Source organism: Patiria miniata, unplaced genomic scaffold, assembly GCF_015706575.1.
Source record: "Patiria miniata isolate m_02_andy unplaced genomic scaffold, ASM1570657v1 HiC_scaffold_2, whole genome shotgun sequence".
In the NCBI taxonomy this organism is placed as follows: Eukaryota; Metazoa; Echinodermata; class Asteroidea; order Valvatida; family Asterinidae; genus Patiria; species Patiria miniata.
In genome coordinates this window covers 235,267-255,142 of record NW_024037058.1, presented here as the reverse complement: position 1 = coordinate 255,142, position 19,876 = coordinate 235,267, and the positions used below count along the sequence as shown (strand labels likewise).

General features: G+C 42.0%; 1 protein-coding gene across 2 annotated transcripts; it reads right to left on the bottom strand.

Moving 5' to 3' along the window:
* Positions 1–1,564: 1,564 nt before the first annotated feature.
* Positions 1,565–15,638, bottom strand: LOC119726153. Of its 2 annotated transcripts, XM_038197765.1 has the most exons (4): positions 15,591–15,638; positions 13,043–13,187; positions 4,751–4,833; positions 1,565–1,849 (listed from the first exon to the last, which is right to left on the bottom strand). In XM_038197765.1, the coding sequence occupies exons 1-4, from the start codon at positions 15,625–15,627 to the stop codon at positions 1,578–1,580; spliced, it is 537 nt and encodes a 178-aa protein (XP_038053693.1). In that variant the 5' UTR covers positions 15,628–15,638; the 3' UTR covers positions 1,565–1,577. The 2 variants fall into 2 exon arrangements, 1 of the variants encoding a protein (XP_038053693.1); XR_005270782.1 differs by lacking the exon at positions 13,043–13,187 and having other exon boundaries at positions 1,640–1,849.
* Between the last annotated feature and the right edge of the window lie 4,238 nt (positions 15,639–19,876).

Here is a 19,876-nt window from a genome sequence, read left to right as displayed (position 1 = left end):
AGAGGGCGTCCTTACATTTCACAATGCAGGTTCTTTAAAGATTCTCATTTTCAAGTTAAGCACACCTCGGTTTAACCACAGGCTGTGGTTTCATTGTGTGGAAATCATTTTGAAGTTTAAAGTGTATTTCATTGGAAAACAATGCTGAAAGTTCAAAAATCAAAAAAAAAATCAAAAAAATTACATTCAATGAATTTCAGATTATAAGGAAGCATGAACATAAAATCTGTCAAAGTTAGCCGAAAATCGGCTAAAACGGTCACTGTGGACAGGATTAGACCTCGGCAACACGTGCGCTGCATGCGGCCGGGCTGACTTACATACGATGTATGTGCGTACATATATGTACAACGTACGTGCATGTCATATACACATCGTGGAAGTCCTGTGCATGTTTTAAAGCTCTCTACCGCAACTTGCGCAAGGGTATTTTTAGCCGACGTCGCGTCAACTGTGTGAACAATTTGACAAGCTGGGAACTTGGCACTGTTGAGGCAAATGTTTACCCTATCATTTAATAGGAAATTCAAGATTATATCTGTACGGATTGACTTGTTAGCAATTTTTGAAAAAGGAAAGTTCTTTTCAACGGAACTTCCGGTCTGATGACGTCATACGCCTAAAACTTTGCACACGTCTTAAGTGGGTCAAGATCATCATATACACCAATTTTTAGGCGATTCCAGCAACTTTCGCCACAGACATCTATTCAAAATACATTTTTGAAAATGTTCAACCTGTCGCTAGAGGACGATCAAAGATTGCATGACGTCATCTGTAGATGAATTGAAGAATACGCTCAGCCAAGAGACTAACACCGTTAAAAGCAAGTTCATATCTATTACCACTTTTAAATAATAAGCCACTTCCGGTTTTGGCCTTTTTCGACAGGAAGCAAGGGTCACGTGATTTCACGCACACTAAATGAAATAAAGACCTCAACCTACTCTACCACCTGCCGGCAACACAATGCTGCGGACGCATACGGTTGATTTCTTATGTATTTTTAAATATTAAAAGTGTCACAATTTAATTGCCCATTAATAAACACCGGATGACGTCATCATGACGTCATCATTACACAATGTTGTTTGAGTTAGGGTCTTTCCTTGGACAAAGATTGGTGTAAATGAATTACTGGCAAAGAGTCGAAAATGCCCTTTGAAAATCGACAATTTCTTTTTAATTTCTGTGTACAAAGTCTATGGTAAAAATTAAATATTCAAAAATCTACAATAAATTAGTCGATGACGTCACCATGACGTCAATCTTCGGGACACATCTTTGCTATAGGGACTATGCTTATGCTAAGTTTGAATGATATATGGCAAAAATTAATGCCAAAAGTGGCACTGAGGAAAAACATGCACAAAGTCAATGGCATTTGAAGTGGAACAAGAAGAAAGGCTTTTCCGCAACTTTGCGGAAAAGCCAAAAAAAAAAATGAGAACAAAAACAAAGGCTTTTTCGCAAATTTGCGAAAAAGCCAAAAATCTTAACGAAAACAAGAGCTGTTTCGGTGTGTACACCGAAACAGCTAAAAACTTAAGAAAAGGTACAGTAAGGTTTTGATTTTCTCAGATGGCCGGCAGTGGTGTAGTGAGATCCAATGCTCGACTCTTCACCGGTGCTCTTTTCAGTGTCTCAGGAAGGTCGTATCCTCTCAAAAATAAAGATGGGTGAAGTTCATCAGGATATGGCTGGCCGTATTTAAAGTGGTTGCTGCAGACTGTAGTCGATGATTTTACTTTGAAATCCTGCCGTTGGGTCAGTTGAGTCCAGAGAGGAAAGTGTTTCTTATCCGTGCATGAGTGGAATCTGAGTGTGTTTACATGCTCTTTGATGACATCTATCAAGAGAAGGGGAAACGTAAGATAGAGATATTTATTGTTTGATGACGGAGAAAAATAAACCACATAAGACTTCGCAATTATTTTCATGAGTAAAACAATGAAGTAGGCTATCTAGCTAAGCCTACTACAGTACTAGCTGACTAGGACAAATATGTACATGTGTACATGTTTATTTTTTTCACATTTTCGTGAACAGAATATAAATAAACAATCATGAAATTGTCTGTAAAAGTCACACATCGTTCGCTGACAGAAGTAACAATTAAACCATTATAAAAGCCACATATTTGTCCGATAAGAAAAGAGTCATAAAAGGGAGCTTTTGAGGGGCACAGAAACTTAAATGCATTGGCCGACACAGTCATGACAGTGCAGAGTGTCCCGTGTTTCCCCGCTCGCGTGCCGGTCGTCGGCACATCGCGATTGCGTCGGGTCGGAACTGCGCGCTACTACTTTTTGTCGTGAGAACATTTTTTTTCTGTACATCAAAGTAAAGTAAAAATTCAAAGTAAAAATTTCGCTGCTCATTTTACTCATGAGTAGATGAGCAATGACTCACGAGTAAATGAGCAATGAAACTGAGTAGATGAGCAGTGACTCATGAGTAGATGAGCAGTGACTCACGAGTAAATGAGCAATGAATTGAGAGAAAGCATTACTCACTGAGCAAAATTGAGCAGATGAGCAGTGAATGTTATTTATATTCTCCGTTTCTTACCATTCGGAGCTTAACCTTCAAAACTGCAACATGAATGTTATTTCTGCAGTCAAACCTTATGCTTGTCACATGTGTGACAAAAGCTTCGGACGGAGATATAACCTACAGAGGCATGCAGAAAATGTACATGCTGTAGATGATTCTGAAACAGATGAAGTTGAGGAGGATCATTCTGAACCTGATTGGCAAAGCCGTAGATTTGAAGATCCTAATATGGAAAACTATGAAACTGAATCTACGTATGATGAAGACGAAGATCTTGAGGACGATGATTCGGAATCCGAAACGGAGGTGGAAGATGACGAATTATCTGATGAAGACGAGTCTAGTTCTGATTTGGAAGACAACACCGCATATCGAGACTGGTTGAAAGAGTCCATAGAAGCCACCCAGGAGATGTGGAGTGACAAAATTTAATATGAAAAGTACATTAACGAGGATATGAGTAAAGATCAGGCCAAGGAAAAGGCCAACAGGAAGACCATGTGGGCAGTCGAGCGAATCTTTTTCAACAAATACAAGTATTTTTTGTTAAGTTACCTATATCTGAAAGACAGTGGCACCCATCAAGAAATTGTGGAAGATATCGAACGAAAATTGATTACGGGCATGAAATAAACACTGCTCTAGATACCGTAACACTTTTGACGGATTGTTCCAACAAGATGAGGATGAAGAAAACGATGAAGACAGTGATGATTAAAGACTAGTAGTTTCAAAAAGATTACTCATTTTTTTAAATAATCTAGCAGTGTCTTATAGGAAAAAAAATAGTATTTGAAATAGTCTCCCCTTATCACTCTTATACAGTAATTCCTTATGGCTTAGAAGAAGAGCATGCCCATGCATGAAGATTTAAACTTGTGTCCACTGGGTTCTATATACGATGTGGCTTTAAATAGACAGTGTATTGTAAACCGGTATATGTCAGGTACAAAAGACAATATTATTAGAAACAGGTCTGAAATTATAAAATGGGCAGTTTATGATGACTGCATAATATTAGTGCACGTATATAAAGTTATATGCATGATAATGATAAATAAATTCTCAAATAATCCTTGAAAATCATCAGTGTGAAATGTTTTCCTTTTATTTATCTTAATACCCATTCCTTATTATTTGCTTTATTTGTTGACTACCTGGCCCCATACGTCATCCCTCATCAACAGTACAACGCTCCACGTGCACTAAACTGACCAGCAAATAAGTGCAATGACATCATAATTATGCGATGGCCCCCGAATCCATTCATGGCTTGGATATGTTCACAATGCAGGTTGTTATTGAAGCGATTATATAACGGTGACGATAATCCTTTTATCAGCTTCCCATGACTGAGTCGTCAACTCAGTGGTCAGATTCTTCATAATTCAATACTCTGCTCAAAATTGTTCCTCGGTACCGCTAAATCTCAAGCTCAGCATCGACGCACAGCGAGGCATATACATGTGATTGTATCTAACGTTCTCTTAGCAATGCGGCCACAAACAACGATTCCATACGGGGAGATTTTAAAAACACCGCGGACAATGCACATGACCGGACTTGTCCGGTTGTTTGTCATCATTCGATGAGTCAGCACTATGACGTCACTGGATTCCCCCATTCGAGTACAAAGGCTATTATGATAGAGTGGAAACAGGCACGAGTATGATATGCGGCTTGAAAAATCCCTTCAATTCAGATGTATATAGGGCTTTTTACTGTACTATACGTAAGTTTATGTTATGTATTTGTCCCTATGTACATCGTATTGTTTTCACTGCTGTGATACGTATAATATTCGATACCGTAATAATGGTACGCGCCTTTATTATTTAAATTTACGCAAGCCCCTCCGCCCGTCACACTCCCCCGTGGTGAATGGTAGATTCCCGTTGCTCATTTTATGCTAATGAGGGTCACGTGGGGCCAAATCCGGACTTCTGATTGGTCGAGAGTCCGTCAAAAATGGGGAAAATATCCTGGTTAGACGGGCTTCACTACTGATGTCACCTGGGCGGTGTCATTTTTACTTCCCGGATGCGCAGCACAATCGGCCAATGATGTGGTCCAATTTGATCATGAACATTTATGAGGTGTAGTGATACATATTATGACTTGTGCCTGACAAGAAGTTGCCAGTCAAGTTGATCAAAAGTCAAACAGTCTGAATGTTATGGTCTGGAATACTTACAATTCAAATAATGTGGATTAGCAAGACACTGGACGAACTCAAGCTCCACTTGGAATCTGTTTTTTTTTCGGCATCTAGGCCCTCTAGTTTAAACAAAAAAGACAGAAGTTTTTTGTTAGTTTAGTAGTTCACAATGACATCATGGGGGATGTCTTGGATGTCTACACGCCCATGCCTAGGAACTGTTGACACCACCTAATAATGTAGTGCACTTGGATTGTTTACAAGCAGCACCTTGCTTGAGCAAAATTGTTTCCCAAATTCCATGGAAATGAAATTTCTGCAAGTTTGAAATATCCCTGTTCCTAATTCTAGCTTCTGCTGACAATTATCAAATATTCTTTTTAAATCCACTGTGAACCATTTTAGATTCATGACATGGGGAGGCTCCAGTGTTCGACCGTGAGTGCTCAATTTTACTCACTCACTCTTAAGCCAGCAAAATTCTCCAAAGTTTTTGATGTGGCCAAAAAAAGGTCCTCAGTATTTCACCAACCCAGTTGGAAGACTCAAGTCAATTTTTAAAGGAGACTTTTCTTCAATATTTTTCACAATCTATTTTCTTGAATTGCATGTTTTGAATGCCTTAAGTTTGGGGCTCTCATACACCACTATTGGGAGTTTCAAATTTTCGGACTAGGGAGGATGAGCCTAGTAAGCTGGAAATTTCAAGCCAACTTGTTAGTCCTGTTACTTACTTAAACCCTAAAGATTCACACATAAAGCAAAATTTAGAGAAAAGGAGTAGGGAAAAGAGTTCCATACCTGGACATCACTTGACACCCTGTGCACAAACCCTACTAGTATGATACTGGTCTGAAAACAATTCTAAGGTTTACTCAGTAAATCAAATGCTTCAATATTTTCCCTGCTAAATTTGACTTTTTAGGACATGTTATCGCTTTCTGATGGCTGATAGGTGGGCTGGAGTAATCGTATCTTTAGGACTTCGTTCCTATATACAGCTAACTAAATGACACTCAAAAGTGACATTTTGATATTTCTTGACACATATGAACAGCTGGTAATGACACCTTCTTGAATATTGACAGGTTTAATTTCGTGTGAAGAGGGCAGGACTTTGATTTTTGAGGGAAATTATGGGGGAAAAGACAACGACAACAACCAGAAAACAGGCTCAAGATGGCAACTTTGAAAGCTAGATGCAATAACAGCTAAACGCAATTCGGGCGATTCACAATGCAGTGCACCACCAAGAGTTTGCCACGGAGAGTTCGTTTTTCAAGTTTATGGTCGACAAAACATGGCCCATTTGAACGAGTGTCAGTAGAAACTTGAGCTAATTTGTTAAAGATTGGGGCAAAGCATTCTGCCGCCTTACAAAAAACTCCACATTGATAAAACAAAAAGAAAAAGGCAAACAGATACTTGAATCATATGCTTATGAACTTTCTGGCCGGAAAAACTAACAATTTCAAATGTCCCGCATTGCGCATTTGTCGACCATCTCCCACAATGCACTAGGAAAAATTATTTCTCCATGGCAAACTCTTGGTGGCGCACTGCATTGTGAATCGCCCGAATTAAAAGCTCGATGCTGATTGGATGATAACAAAAACTTTTTCTAGGTTTTTCTATCAGCCAATCAGCATCAGGCTTTCATTGTGTCAGGCTTTCATGCGTACTGGGAGAACTACAACGTGCAGGTCTCACGTCTCTGACGGCAAAAAGAGGTAGGAAAGTCACATTTTCTTTGAAAGTGCATTTCAAATTACAACAAACATGAGCTAATCTGAAGAAAAAAAACTGCTTTAGCAATCACACCCAGGCTACACTGCGGCGGCACAAGTGATTTAACAGATGGTCATGTTGACCAGTGATTGTGCGTACAATAGCCTGGTCTGCCCCACGCGAAAACACGCTGCGCTTTATCGGTCAGCGGCAAAGTGCGACATTCTCGTCAAGCACTACTGGCACTTTTAACTTTCGAAGATAACGAAGGAAATACTTTTGATTCTCGATATGGAAAGATTCCCATAATGGAAAGATTTCCATATACGAAGTTCACTCAACACTCTGTGTACAAACCCTATGAGAGTGGACTGAAAAATTGTAAGTGTTTTCTAAGAAAATGCTTGTATTTTCTCACTGCTCAAATTGACTTTGATGACATGAAATTGCTATCTGGGGGCTTGTTAGTCAATACAGAGGAAAATTAGTGAACTTCGCATATTTTAATCTTGCCCCCATAATTTCCAGATTCATTTGCACACGTTTGCGTATCAAAAATTTCAACATAAAATTTCACAAAAATTAGACATCTGAAAAAGGCAGCACTTTTAGATTAGCTTATAAAGAGGGTGTCCGTGAGTATCTTCTAAAGCAAAAAAACCCTACAAACTAAGCCTAAATGTGAAAATCAAAATTTGACAAAGTTCGACAGGTTTTTTGACATGTGGAAGTGTGGCCTTTGTTTACGGAGGTAAATTGGCCACATTTAGGCCTATGGGGCTAGCCCGTGGTGAGCGTTCGCGTAATACGCGAAGCATTTTGCCCACAGACACAATAGCAAATGTTGTTACAACTCGACTCGGGACAAGTCGACCGTTGAGACAGCTTGACTTAATGGAAATGTATACACGTGGAGCGGGACAAGTTGCATGGCAGAACCAATCCCGGGTGCGGCACGGGCATATACTCGATGCACAGAGGGCGCTCCAATCCGGTGGCCGTCGCGTCGGGCCGGCGCGCCCTGCCCGCGAGGACCGGGCCCGGCCCAGCACGCAGGTACGGCAAGTGGGCGCACAGGCCCAGCACAAACGATGTCACCGTGCACGGTACGGCCACGTTGACCGACTGGGGATGAGATAAGTGGGCGCAAAGGGCTGGCTAAAACGATGTCACCGACTCACCGTGCATGGTAGGCCTACGGACAAGTTGACCGGCAAATGGGCGCACAGGCCCGGCAAAAACGATGCCACCATGCACAGTACAGTACGGCCACGTTGACCGGGGTTGCGCGCACAGGCCTGGAAAAAAACGAACGATGTGCACGGACAACATGCTGCGCTATATCAGCTCTGTTATATGCTACCAAAAAAACCAAACTTTTGTGTCATCACTCCCAAACGGCGATCAGCCGCCGTCAAAATCCCCGGTACTATCCCCAAAACTAGGCCCCAAAACATGCAAGGCGACTTGTCACAACGGTCGACTTGTCTTTCCATTTATCGCACATACGGTCGAGTTGTCTCAACGGTCGAGTTGTCTCAACGGTCGACTTGTCTGACCCCTGAATGGAGTGGCCCTGTATTGTTGTGCCGGCAAGGTGCCGAGTTGGCAAGGTGCAGAAGTGATCGGTTTAATACCGACTCAACCTCGTCCCCAGTGCTTACTTTATTTTAAACGTTGTTTCAATAGTAAACCCTGTATAGGAAACTTCCTTCCTGCATCCTGATTCGATACCGCAATTGGCTAGAAATGGATTTATATCGTGTACTTGGTGTTGTTATTCACAACGTGCAGGACGTGTTTTCGCGATCATTCGTCCACGCCTTCTCGAAAATATTCTTTTCCTTTCCAGTTTGTTAATATTAATGTGGCGATTCATAATAATTTGAAAATCATCAAAACGTATTTTGTCACCCCGTGCTTAGGCACGCCATACGGTTTGGATGCAAATGTATACATTGCGTGGCAAATGTATACATTGGGGCCTATATGACACAGCGCACAAAAGCCAGTGCATGCTGCAGATGCAGGGAGATAACGCTGTTTTGGCGTACTATTATTGAAGTGCAAGACGATAACTTTTCTTTTGGCTGAGCCTGGCATAGCCAGACATACCTAGTCTGCGACGTGTAGACCAGTTCGAGGGCTTTCTCTCCAAGCTGTGAGCTGTGCTGTTTTGTGTATCCTTAAATAACGGAAGCCAAAGGCACTGGGGTAGGTTTATCTGTATAATTTATTATTTAATAATATTTATAAATCAGACCGATTACTTTGTTAGAAACTTAATTGCCACCTCACTTATTGTATTTTTCAGGGTTTTTAATTCTACTGAAAGAAGTCTTGTCTTCTTCGGGATAATAAAGCTAGATAACAGATAGATCTGAAGCTTGTCATTTGTCATGTCATCTGTTGAATAAAACAACGGCGAGGCCTGCCGACGAGGCGACCCTTGATATGTGGCTTTCCAGCTACTACAGAATGGCGACGAGGATGGGATGACATGCCGTTTTCCACTTCCAGACAAGACCCCTAGTGTCAAATTTAGTTCGAACTTATCATTATAGGGCTGTATCAAAAATTTGTTTATTATAAAATTTGTTTTAAGAGTTTAAACAAACTTGCGATTATTTGAAGAAGCTTTAAGCTTTGTTCAAGTTTCAATTTCAGCCCGTCGTGCAAGTTGGCACATGGTTTGGAGCTACATGTAGAATATTATGTCGTGTAATTTGTGTTTTTTGGTCCCATTGATATTTTATTTACACGATTCACGTCGGTATTTATGGAAAATTAATGATACACTGTAGTGATTGACTGGCAATTGTACATGTTTTTGTACACAATGAAGATGCCACACATGTGTTAGTCTTTTTAAATTATTGTACTGTTCTGTGTGACTTGAATCTCCTCACTTACTTACCGTATTGTCCTGACAATTTGATATTTGCACCATGGCCTTACCTGCAGATGTGGCTGATGCCATATTGCAATCGAACCAAGCTCTCGCAGACACTCTTGCAGGGGCATTTCAGAATTTAAAGTACCAGCGAGTCAGCACAGTACGACTGGTGAAATTTTGTGGGCCTCCCACTAGAGCTGGGGATCAGACCATACATGAGTGGTTGGCCGATATCGGGACATATTGTAGGCAAGTTGGACTTGGAGATGGGGAAAATTGAGTACTGCCTTAGATTACTTGGGCGGGATTGCCAAGGAAGAAGTGCTATGTACCCCTAACGAACAAAGGGATGATTTCAATAAGCTTACCGCGCTGCTGAAAAAAAACACGGTTCGATTCTCCAGAGTCCGTTCAATCCTTGACAAGAACCCTGTACGGCCGAATGCAGTTGCAAGGTGAAAGCCTTACAGATTACAGTCGTGTACTAATTCGGTTGCATGATCGGATCGAAGCCGCTGCAGTAAATGCGCAAGAGAAAAATGCACTTGCTCAGCTTCGAGAAAGCACCTTGAAAGAACAATTCATGAAAGGTGTGGAGGATATCTCAGTCAAGCGAGAATTGCGAAAACTCTGTCATAGCCGGGCCGATATCTTGTTTTGTGAGCTGCGTGAGTTTGCGTTGGAATTATTTCCTACCACGGAACAGTCACACCCCAATAAATCGGCGCCTGATGACTCTGATGTTGCAACTGCAACTGCTTATAGGGCCGCCGCAGTACCCGACAGCAAGGCGCTTTCTGAAGTTCTAGAGAACCAAAAACAGTTTGTTACTTCTGTACAGCAATTAGTAGCGCAGCAGACCTCGATGAATGCAGACATAAAAGTCATTTGTGATGGTGTGAAGCACTTGCTAACTTCACAGCGGCCTAAAAAGCCTATGGTCAAATGCTCATTCTGCAACAGGCCGGGGCATACTGCTGAAAATTGCTACAAGCGAAAGCGAATCGAAAATACAAAGCCTGTAGAACATGCTGGCAAGAACGCAGAAGGCCATACCTCGGGAAACGTGGATCCTCCGTCGCAGACGGCAGTGTAACGGAGGCTCATACCGTATTTTTACCCACGGACTGTGTACCCGATATTTCAGTTGTTTCTAATTCTGTTATTGAAAGGGATGAGCCACTGGCCGGGAGTGTCAATCTTTCCGCTTCAGAGATTCGTAAAAGGCTCCTCGGTAAATGCCCTACTGCAACTGTTATCGTGAATGGGGTCACCACAAAGTGTTTGCTTGACACAGGCGCTGAGGTCTCTTTACTGTCAAGCCAGTTTTATCAAAAACATGTAGCAAACACCTTGGGGAAATTACAGCCCGTGAGCAAGCTCATCAAACTGATGGGCGCCAATGATCTCGAAATCCCAGTAGAAGGTTACATAGAGACCTCATTAGAAGTTTTTGGCCAAAGTTTTAAGGCTTCTTTCTTAGTTTCTAGAGAGACGGCAGCATCCGCTAACGTCTCCAAGAAAAACTATTGCCCCGTTATACTTGGCTGTAACATTTTGAGGCGAATTGCAGCCAATTCGAAGAGAATTGGGTCTGTTCAGCTAGATCCAGACTGGGATCTAGCACTCCGTTGGTTGCAAACCGCAGTATTGGTTGATGACCTGCATACCGCAGAGTACACGTCAGCAGACGTGTACACGTGTGAACGTGTTGTTGTGCCCCCGCAAACCGTGGCTAGTGTCAAGTGTATTTCAGACGACCACGACTTAAATTCGTTGCATATCAAGGAGTTTTTTAGTGAGCAGCATTCCCCTTTGCTTGTCTAACAATGGTAGTTTCCGAGAAGTAAAGTCGGGTAACGAAGATGGTTCATTGGCCATATGTCAGGTGCTTGACGGTGACGGACAAATTGACGGTGCAAATATTAACGTGTATATAGCAAATGCTAGTGCAGAGCCCTTGATTATCCCGGCGCTCACTCAGGTAGCAGTTTTATCTGCAATTAATACTGAGGAGCAGATTTTCCTTGAGCAGGATGGGGATGGGCTTCACGTGTCAGTGCACCGTGTTGTAGCCAGTGTTCGCGAAGAAAACGAACCGAATGACTCCATAGATAGCAATTTGCCTTGCAATGAGCATGAGTTAAAAGAGGATGCACTGACAGATAGGGAAAATAGGGAAACCTTTGTTTTTCCAGACGGCACCAATTTTGTCATGTCTCCTGGTCTTACCCTTAAACACTTAGCACCAGAAGACGCTATTAAGGCAGCGGAATTAATTAAAAAGTATATCGATGTTTTCTCAGCCGGGCCCTTTGATTTGGGTTATTGTGACATCATCCCTCACAAAATACGGCTGAGCGATGATACTCCAGTGAACCTCCCTTATCGGAGAATATTACCTTCTAAGGTTGGAGAAGTGAAGACCCTGCTTCAGGATCTTCTCGATAGGGGCATAATACGTCGACCATCTAGTCCTTACGCGAGTCCCATCGTTCTTGTGCGTAAGAAAAGTGGCCAACTCAGATTATGTATTGACTTCAGTTGCTTAAACGCGAAGACAGCCAAAGATTCATTTCCATTGCCGAGGATAGACGAAACCCTAGAGGCTCTTGGTGGCGCTAAAGTATTTTCTTCTTTAGATATGGCCCATGGCTACTTCCAAGTAGCCATGGAAGAAGATTATATTGATAAGACCGCGTTTAGGGTACCTTGGGGACTCTATGAATTTTTACGTCTTCCCCAGGGTCTCATCAACAGCTCAAGTACGTTTCAGAGAATAATGGAACACATTTTCGGAGATCTGAACCTGTCGGAGCTGATTCTCTATCTAGATGACCTGTTAGTCTACTCTGCCACATTTGACAGCCACATTGAGAGACTTGACAAAGTTTTCAGTCGTTTTAAACAATACGATTTCAAACTAAACGGGTCAAAGTGTCAGTTATTCAGAGATTCCGTGGTTCATTTGGGTCATGTCGTAGACTCTAACGGAGTGTCAGTATATCCTGATAAAACCGAACGAGTGAGGTCTTGGCCTACCCCAACAACTGCAAATCAACTGCGTTCCTTCCTTGGGTTAGCCTCGTACTACATGCGTTTCGTGCGCGACTTCGCCAAAATTGCAGAGCCATTACACGCGCTCACCGGTAAAGCACAATCAAAAGCAGGGAAGGCCACAGCCCCATTCGTTTGGACAGAAGAGGCCGACGTAGCTTTCAATGTTTTGAAAGACGTACTGTGCACGGCCCCTGTCTTGGCATATCCGTGCTTTGATCGCGACTTTGTACTTGAGACGGATGCTTCTGCTAAGGGTTTAGGCGCGTGTCTCTGTCAGGCTGATGACAGTGGGAACTTCACTCAGTCGCGTACGCGAGTCGAAGTCTACGCGGAGCAGAGAGAAATTATGCCGATTTATCCAGTTTCAAGCTGGAATTACTCGCCTTGAAATGGGCAGTGTCAGAAAAATTTCGCGACTACCTGCTTGGTCACCACACAATCGTGTGGACTGACCATAACCCTCTGTCTCACCTACAAACGGCAAAACTTGGTGCTACTGAGCAGAGATGGATAGCCCAATTAGCACCTTTCGATCTTGAGATAAAATATAGATCCGGGAAGACAAATAAGTGTGCTGACGCCCTAAGCCGCTATCTTCATGTCGCCTCAGTAACCTGCGTTGAACTACAAAATTATGGACTCACCTGCGAGGGTTCACAAGTACCCATTGATGTGTCAGCTCAGAATGCGTCCGAAACGCATACCCAAAAGACAGAAGGCACATCACAGGAGACCGCCGGTTCTGCCCCTGCGGTGCTCCCCTCGTTCTCACATGAGGAGCTTGCCTCCCTTCAGAAAGAATATCAGTCTTTACGAGTTGTGTGGGACAGTTGGTATAAAAAAAATGCAAGCCTTGCCAAAATATGGATGATGTTAAACTCACTTCCGAAGTGCGTGGTTGGTTAAAAGAATGGCCACGAATAACAGAACACAATGGCGTGTTGTATAGGGAAACTGTTGACCCTGCAAGAGGGACTGTTTTCCAACTCCTTGTTCCGCAAAAACTCCGTAAGTTAGTTTTGGAAGCAGCCCACGACCATTGGGGCCACCAAGGCATAAACAGAACATTGGCGTTTCTTCAGCAGCGCTGTTATTGGCCGGGAATGACGAATTGTGTCCGAAATCACGTTCAGACGTGTTTTCGTTGTACGTTGACGAAAGTGCCAACGCCAACAATTCGTTCGCCAATGCGGCATTTGCTGGCGTTTCAACCTCTTGAACGCCTTGCTATCGATTTTGTCAAACTTGATGTCGTTAAGGGGAAGATTGAAAATGTTCTCGTACTTACTGATGCCTACACTAAATTCTCCCTAGCAATTCCATGTAGGGATCAAACAGCGCCTACAGTAGCTCGTGTCTTGCGGGATCAGTGGTCCTCACATTATGGCACTCCAGCCCAAATTCATTCAGATCAAGGCAAAAATTTCGAGAGCCATTTGATCAGAGAGCTGTGCAATTTATATGGCATAAAGAAAACGAGAACCACTGCTTACCACCCGCAAGGCAACGGGCAAACCGAAAGGTTCAATCGCACGCTTTGTGGCCTTATCAGATCACTTGATGGTAAAATTCGTCATAATTGCCCAGATTTTCTGCCCCATCTAGTACATATCTATAACACCACTCCGCACAGCGTAACGGAGTACCCGCCTTTTACGCTAATGTTCGGCCCAGATCCGGTTGTTCCGCTAGATCAACTGCTGAATAATACGCGTACAAACTGGAATGAACATGCCATTCAGAAACAGGCAGAGATCATCAGACAAACACTATATTGAGTCTTGAAAAAGCACTCAGTCACTTTGTTTGCACGTGTAGTTTAAAAGTTACTGAAATGGAACCAGTTTGTGTTCGGTAAAATTTGGAATAGGAATTCCAAAAGCAGGAATGTTGTGGGAGATTCACATATTTTAGTCATACTTTAAATGTGTGTATGCATGCAAGAGGATTATATATAAAGAGTAATATGTAGTTACCCTTTTTGACTTATTTAGTACAAAACCACTCCGGAAAAAAAAGAAAAAATGATTTTTTTTTTGGACTTATGGATCGTTCGAGGGCGACTGATCCTTAAAGCAGGGAAATTGTGGCGATTCATAATAATTTGAAAATCATCAAAACGTATTTTGTCACCCCGTGCTTAGGCACGCCATACTTTTTGGATGCAAATGTATACATTGCGTGGCAAATGTATACATTGGGGCCTATATGACACAGCGCACAAAAGCCAGTGCATGCTGCAGATGCAGGGAGATAACGCTGTTTTGGCGTACTATTATTGAAGTGCAAGACGATAACTTTTCTTTTGGCCAGACATACCTAGTCTGCGACGTGTAGACCAGTTCGAGGGCTTTCTCTCCAAGCTGTGAGCTGTGCTGTTTTGTGTATCCTTAAATAACGGAAGCCAAAGGCACTGGGGTAGGTTTATCTGTATAATTTATTATTTAATAATATTTATAAATCAGACCGATTACTTTGTTAGAAACTTAATTGCCACCTCACGTATTGTAATTTTTCAGGGTTTTTACTTCTACTGAAAGAAGTCTTGTCTTCTTCGGGATCATAAAGCTAGATAAGAGATAGATCTGAAGCTTGTCATTTGTCATGTCATCTGTTGAATAAAACAACGGCGAGGCCTGCCGACGAGTCGACCCTTGATATGTGGCTTTCCAGCTACTACAATAATATGAAATGTGATACTGCATGTTGTCTCGTTAAGATCGTAACAGTTTAATTAAAATAAAATCATGTTTTCGTAACTCACGCCATGCTCGCGCTGCGACGAATTGATTCTGTTTTTACCCCAGACACCGCATTCAAAAACAAACGCAAATGTAACGCACAGGCAGGCACCAGACTACTCCTAATTTGCATACGTGTTCAAAAATCTTGCACATGCAAATGATCCAATACCACTTACCAGCGTGAGAGAGCAGGTAGTGGTTGGCGCGTACTGCTCGACACCCTGGGGACGAGGTTGGTACGACTACGACTACGTGGCACTAGTACGATAATCCTTTCCTAGGGACGATGGACACACATCTATCGTCTCTCTTCTGGCCTTTTTCTTGCCTTATTTACAGAACCTTCATGATATAAGACTTGAAAGAGGTTTTACTATGCATTGATATAATAAAATCAAATAATATACACCAATATCATGAATTATTTCGATTTAATAAAAAGACAAACCTCCTGCCGAATGCGCTGAAGCTACCGAAGTCGCCATTGTTGCACGCAGTCTGGTTCCCTGACTATGCCGTGACGTCACCGAGTCAGGGGCCGGGGGGGGGGGGGGTTCGATCCAACTCGGACCCAAACCACTCGACAACCAACTCGGACCAACTACCAACTCGGACCCACTACCAACTCGGACCTACAACCAACTCGGACCCACTACCAACTCGGACCCATGCATGACCAACTCGGACCCATCGTTTACAATAATTCGACAGCGTTTTCAATCATTCGACAATATTATAAAGTTTGTCCACTTATCATCTGTTAATACAGTGATGCTGTTATGTATAAATTGTCATTGTAGTTGTCAGGTAAAATATCTGTATTGCAGCAGTTTGTCGTTGTAAAGTGCATTGAAATGCTATTTTGAAATGCGCTTTAAAAGTGTAATTAATTATTCATTTTTATTATTTGTTTCCATTGAAACATATTGCGCTTTAACCAAAAGTAATTAAAATTAAAGTTTAACCAATTATTCATGTTCATATTTGACATCGTTCACGCCATCTTGCTCAATTTAACAGCGATTTATTTCATTTTTAGTTCAAACCACATACATTCAGAACAGAGATCTTCATGGAAAAATAAAATTGGAAAGTAAGACATTGAAACATAAACACTTTCAAACATGGCATTATTAATTCAATGAATATAAGTAAACATATTATAAGTCATTAAATAAAATAAATAAGGTATAAAAACAAAGTCTATTCTATGTACATGTACATGTATTTAAAACAAAACCCACATAAACACCATTGTATACTGCAAGAAAAACGAAGGTTCCATATTGAACAAAAAAGGTTAATCAAAAAAGTATAAAAAGTTACACAGATTCGTAAAAAAAACCACAAAATTAAAAGCCAGCATGTAAAAAAAGATAAACTTATTAAGTACCCTACAAAAAGATGAAATGTCAATCATCAAAAAGGAGTGTTGGAGCTCTGGGAAGATTATCCTTCAAGGCCTTACAGGTAGCTGCCTGTATGTTCGACTATGATGTTCCACGGGGGAAAAAGTTAATCAAAAAAATATTAAAAGTTAAACAGATTCGTAAAAAAAAAACAATTAAAAAAACTAACAATTACATGAAATGAAAGGTCTATTTCAAATTAATAACTTCCTCACTGAAAAAAATGTGTAATATGCTTTACCAAAAAACAAAGTAAGTGAATTTAAATATATAATTAAATGAAATTAACTGCCTAAATGGGTAAAAAATATTATTATTAAATGACAGGAGTATAAACAACACGTGCCATTTCCAAGTACCCAAAAATAATTAAAATCAACGTAGTATGATCAAACAACAAAATTAAAAGCCCAATTCTGACCAATATTAGTACAGAATATGTTCACTATATATAAGCACTGTAACTTAAGATGACCTTTAAATATAATCTCTGAAACTAATGATTAAGTCATTGTTGAGTCCGAGTTGGTCGTGCTTGGGTCCGAGTTGGTAGTGGGTCCGAGTTGGTAGTTGGTCCGAGTTGGTAGTGGGTCTGAGTTGGTCTTCGGTTCGAGTTGGTAGTGGGTCCGAGTTGTCTAAAATTGTCTCCTCTCGTGAAATGTGGCGCCCAAGGGGGGGGGGGGACATAATGTGATTTAAAGTATTGCGAGCGCGTAGCGCAAAGCCTATAACTTAACAGCGTGGGTAGGGGCGGCGGAACCGGGGGGATTTTTCCAGGCCAATAATAGTGCCCCTCTCGTGGTTATTAATCATGTGCCTCGAGATGAAAACAAAACTGCCCCCTCAAACGCAAACGTATGAAAGCATATGACCGCGCTTCAAATAAAATTGTCTCCTCTCTTGTATAAACGCAAAACTGCACCTCAAACACACAAGTACCCCTCTCGCTTTTTGTGCAACTTCTCGAGATGGAAAATTGCGCCTCGAAAGATGGTGCCCCGCTCGCAACTTAAATTAATTGTGCCCCCAAGATGAAAAACTGCTCCTAAAATAAGTAGTGCTCTTCACGCGAATAAAATGGTCACATAAATGGCCATTAAAAAGCAACAGTGCCCCTATCGCTCGCAATATGGCCTGTAGCTACATATGGAGCTAGGACCAGGAAAGACAAAGAGCAAGATGGACAACATGATTATTTTATTCCTCGTCATATTAATATAGCGAAATGAACGGGACCATATTCTTTTCCTCCACTTTCACACCGTACCGACAGAGGGTGCCCATGATTTTTCTGAGCAAGTGCCCCTTTTTGGTGTTGCCCCCCCCCCCCCAGTTTGAATAGCGTTCTGCCTTTTTTAGCAAAAGCTAGATCATCATTTATTACATATCATTTTCGAGTTGAGAGTCATTGAATCAGCTACATATATCCTGAGCTACAATGTATAAAATCAAATTGTGGCCTACAAATTTATTCGGGGACGAAAAAGTGTTTGTGTGGGTGTGCTCTTGTATTGTATTACGCTCGAGGACAGACAACAAAAGGAGCACAAAGGAGCCTTTGACCCTCGGACGACGGTGCCTATTGTTAAAACCGGTCCTCGATCGTACGGTTATGTGCTTAGTCTATGGGAAAGTGTTATATTAGAGGGACAAAGGAAAACACAATAGTTGACCTCAGGCGTATAGTAAAAAAAGACTGTGTGTGTGTGTGGGGGGGGGGTGTGTGTACAGGCATTACATTCACTGTGTGGACTTCCGAACAAAAGATGTCCACATAAACCAGGTAGAGGAGACACTGTGCGGACTTGGGCAAGTCCACACAGTGTTTCCCCATTTCTGGAAAACAGGTTTAGAGGCATTTTTGGGTTAGGTTTATCCGTAGCAGAATGAAGAGAAACACTAAAGGGAATCATAGAAAAAAAATTGGGTTGAAAGAGTTTTCACAGTTTGAGAAAAATGAGTTTTTTCACTGGTTTTTCTTAACTACACGAAAGCAATGGAAAGTCCACACTTGGTATGTAACGTAAACTTGGGTGTGTGTGTGGGGGGGGGGGGGGGGTTGGACACAAACGATATGAAAACCCGGAGACTTAAAAAAAAAAAGGGGGGGGGAGAGACATTGTCCTTTCCCGTCCCGACCCCCCCCCCCTATCGATTGACGCACATGAATGCCGAAGGCGTGCCCGCCCGCCCTATAGGTACATGAGGTCTGGGTAACTGTAACAGCATACGGCACCAACGCGTGTTCAGAGCGGATTCTAAAATTCAGACGAAAATGAATGACCGATTTTAAGAAGTGACTGAACATTTTAGGAAATCGGCCGGGAAAACCTAATTTTGCTATTTTCCTTCTAGGTTCATTCCCCCCCCCCCCCCAGGCGCGGTTTTAGAACCAATATTTTTTTGAGGGGGGGGGGGGGCTAGCACGGTGGATCCAGAATTTTTCAGGGAGGCGTGCCGAAATGTAGACCGGTTATTTTTTCCAGACACTTAGGCGTCCGAAAATCAATAGGTGGGGTCGGGGGGGGGGGGGGATATTGCCATATTTTCAATGGGGAGCGCCAATAAAATCCTAAAATCATTCACACTATATTAAGTAACTAATGCACCCTTGTCACGGCCATTCTTCTTTAGGGGTAGACCGTTCGCATGTACATCACAATCCTTCTTTTTGCTAATGCAAATTTTTTACGAAATTTATTTTGGGGGGCTAGACAAAAATTTTTGGGGGGGGGGCGGGCTGCCCCCCTAGGCCCCCCCCCCCCCTGTAACTGTTATTATTTTGTTTGTTATAATTATTTCGTCTAACTTATCCAATTTAACTTGACCTGTACATAATCAAATAAGTCTCTTTATTTTCCAAACTTTGTTGTCCATGGGTCCCGTACTCGACAAGCTCTGCTTCCTACGGGTCCCTCCACTTCACTGTTCTTATGACATTGTGTTTAGTATTTGTATTTTCTGTGTTTGTTAACGCTGTACTCTTGTTCTCTGTCTGTGTATGAAGTCGGGAAATAAATGAAATGAAATGAAAACTAAACAGTGTCTTCCAGAATGACATCACCATAACAATCATTTGTCACGCTCAGCAGTCCGGAAAAGCATGGAAACTTGTACCCTTACATAACTCAACCCATCAACCCCAAACGGCATGTTTTGTTGGAATCTGTCAAGATGGGTACAGTAGGCCTAAACTGACAGTCTTTTACAGTTAAGGTTGGCACCTCCTACAGAATCAAAGCAAAAAATATGTCTGTGCAGTTGGAATTTGCCAGAATGGGCATGCTAGGGAGTTGAAGATGCAATAAGATTAACCAAAAAAGGA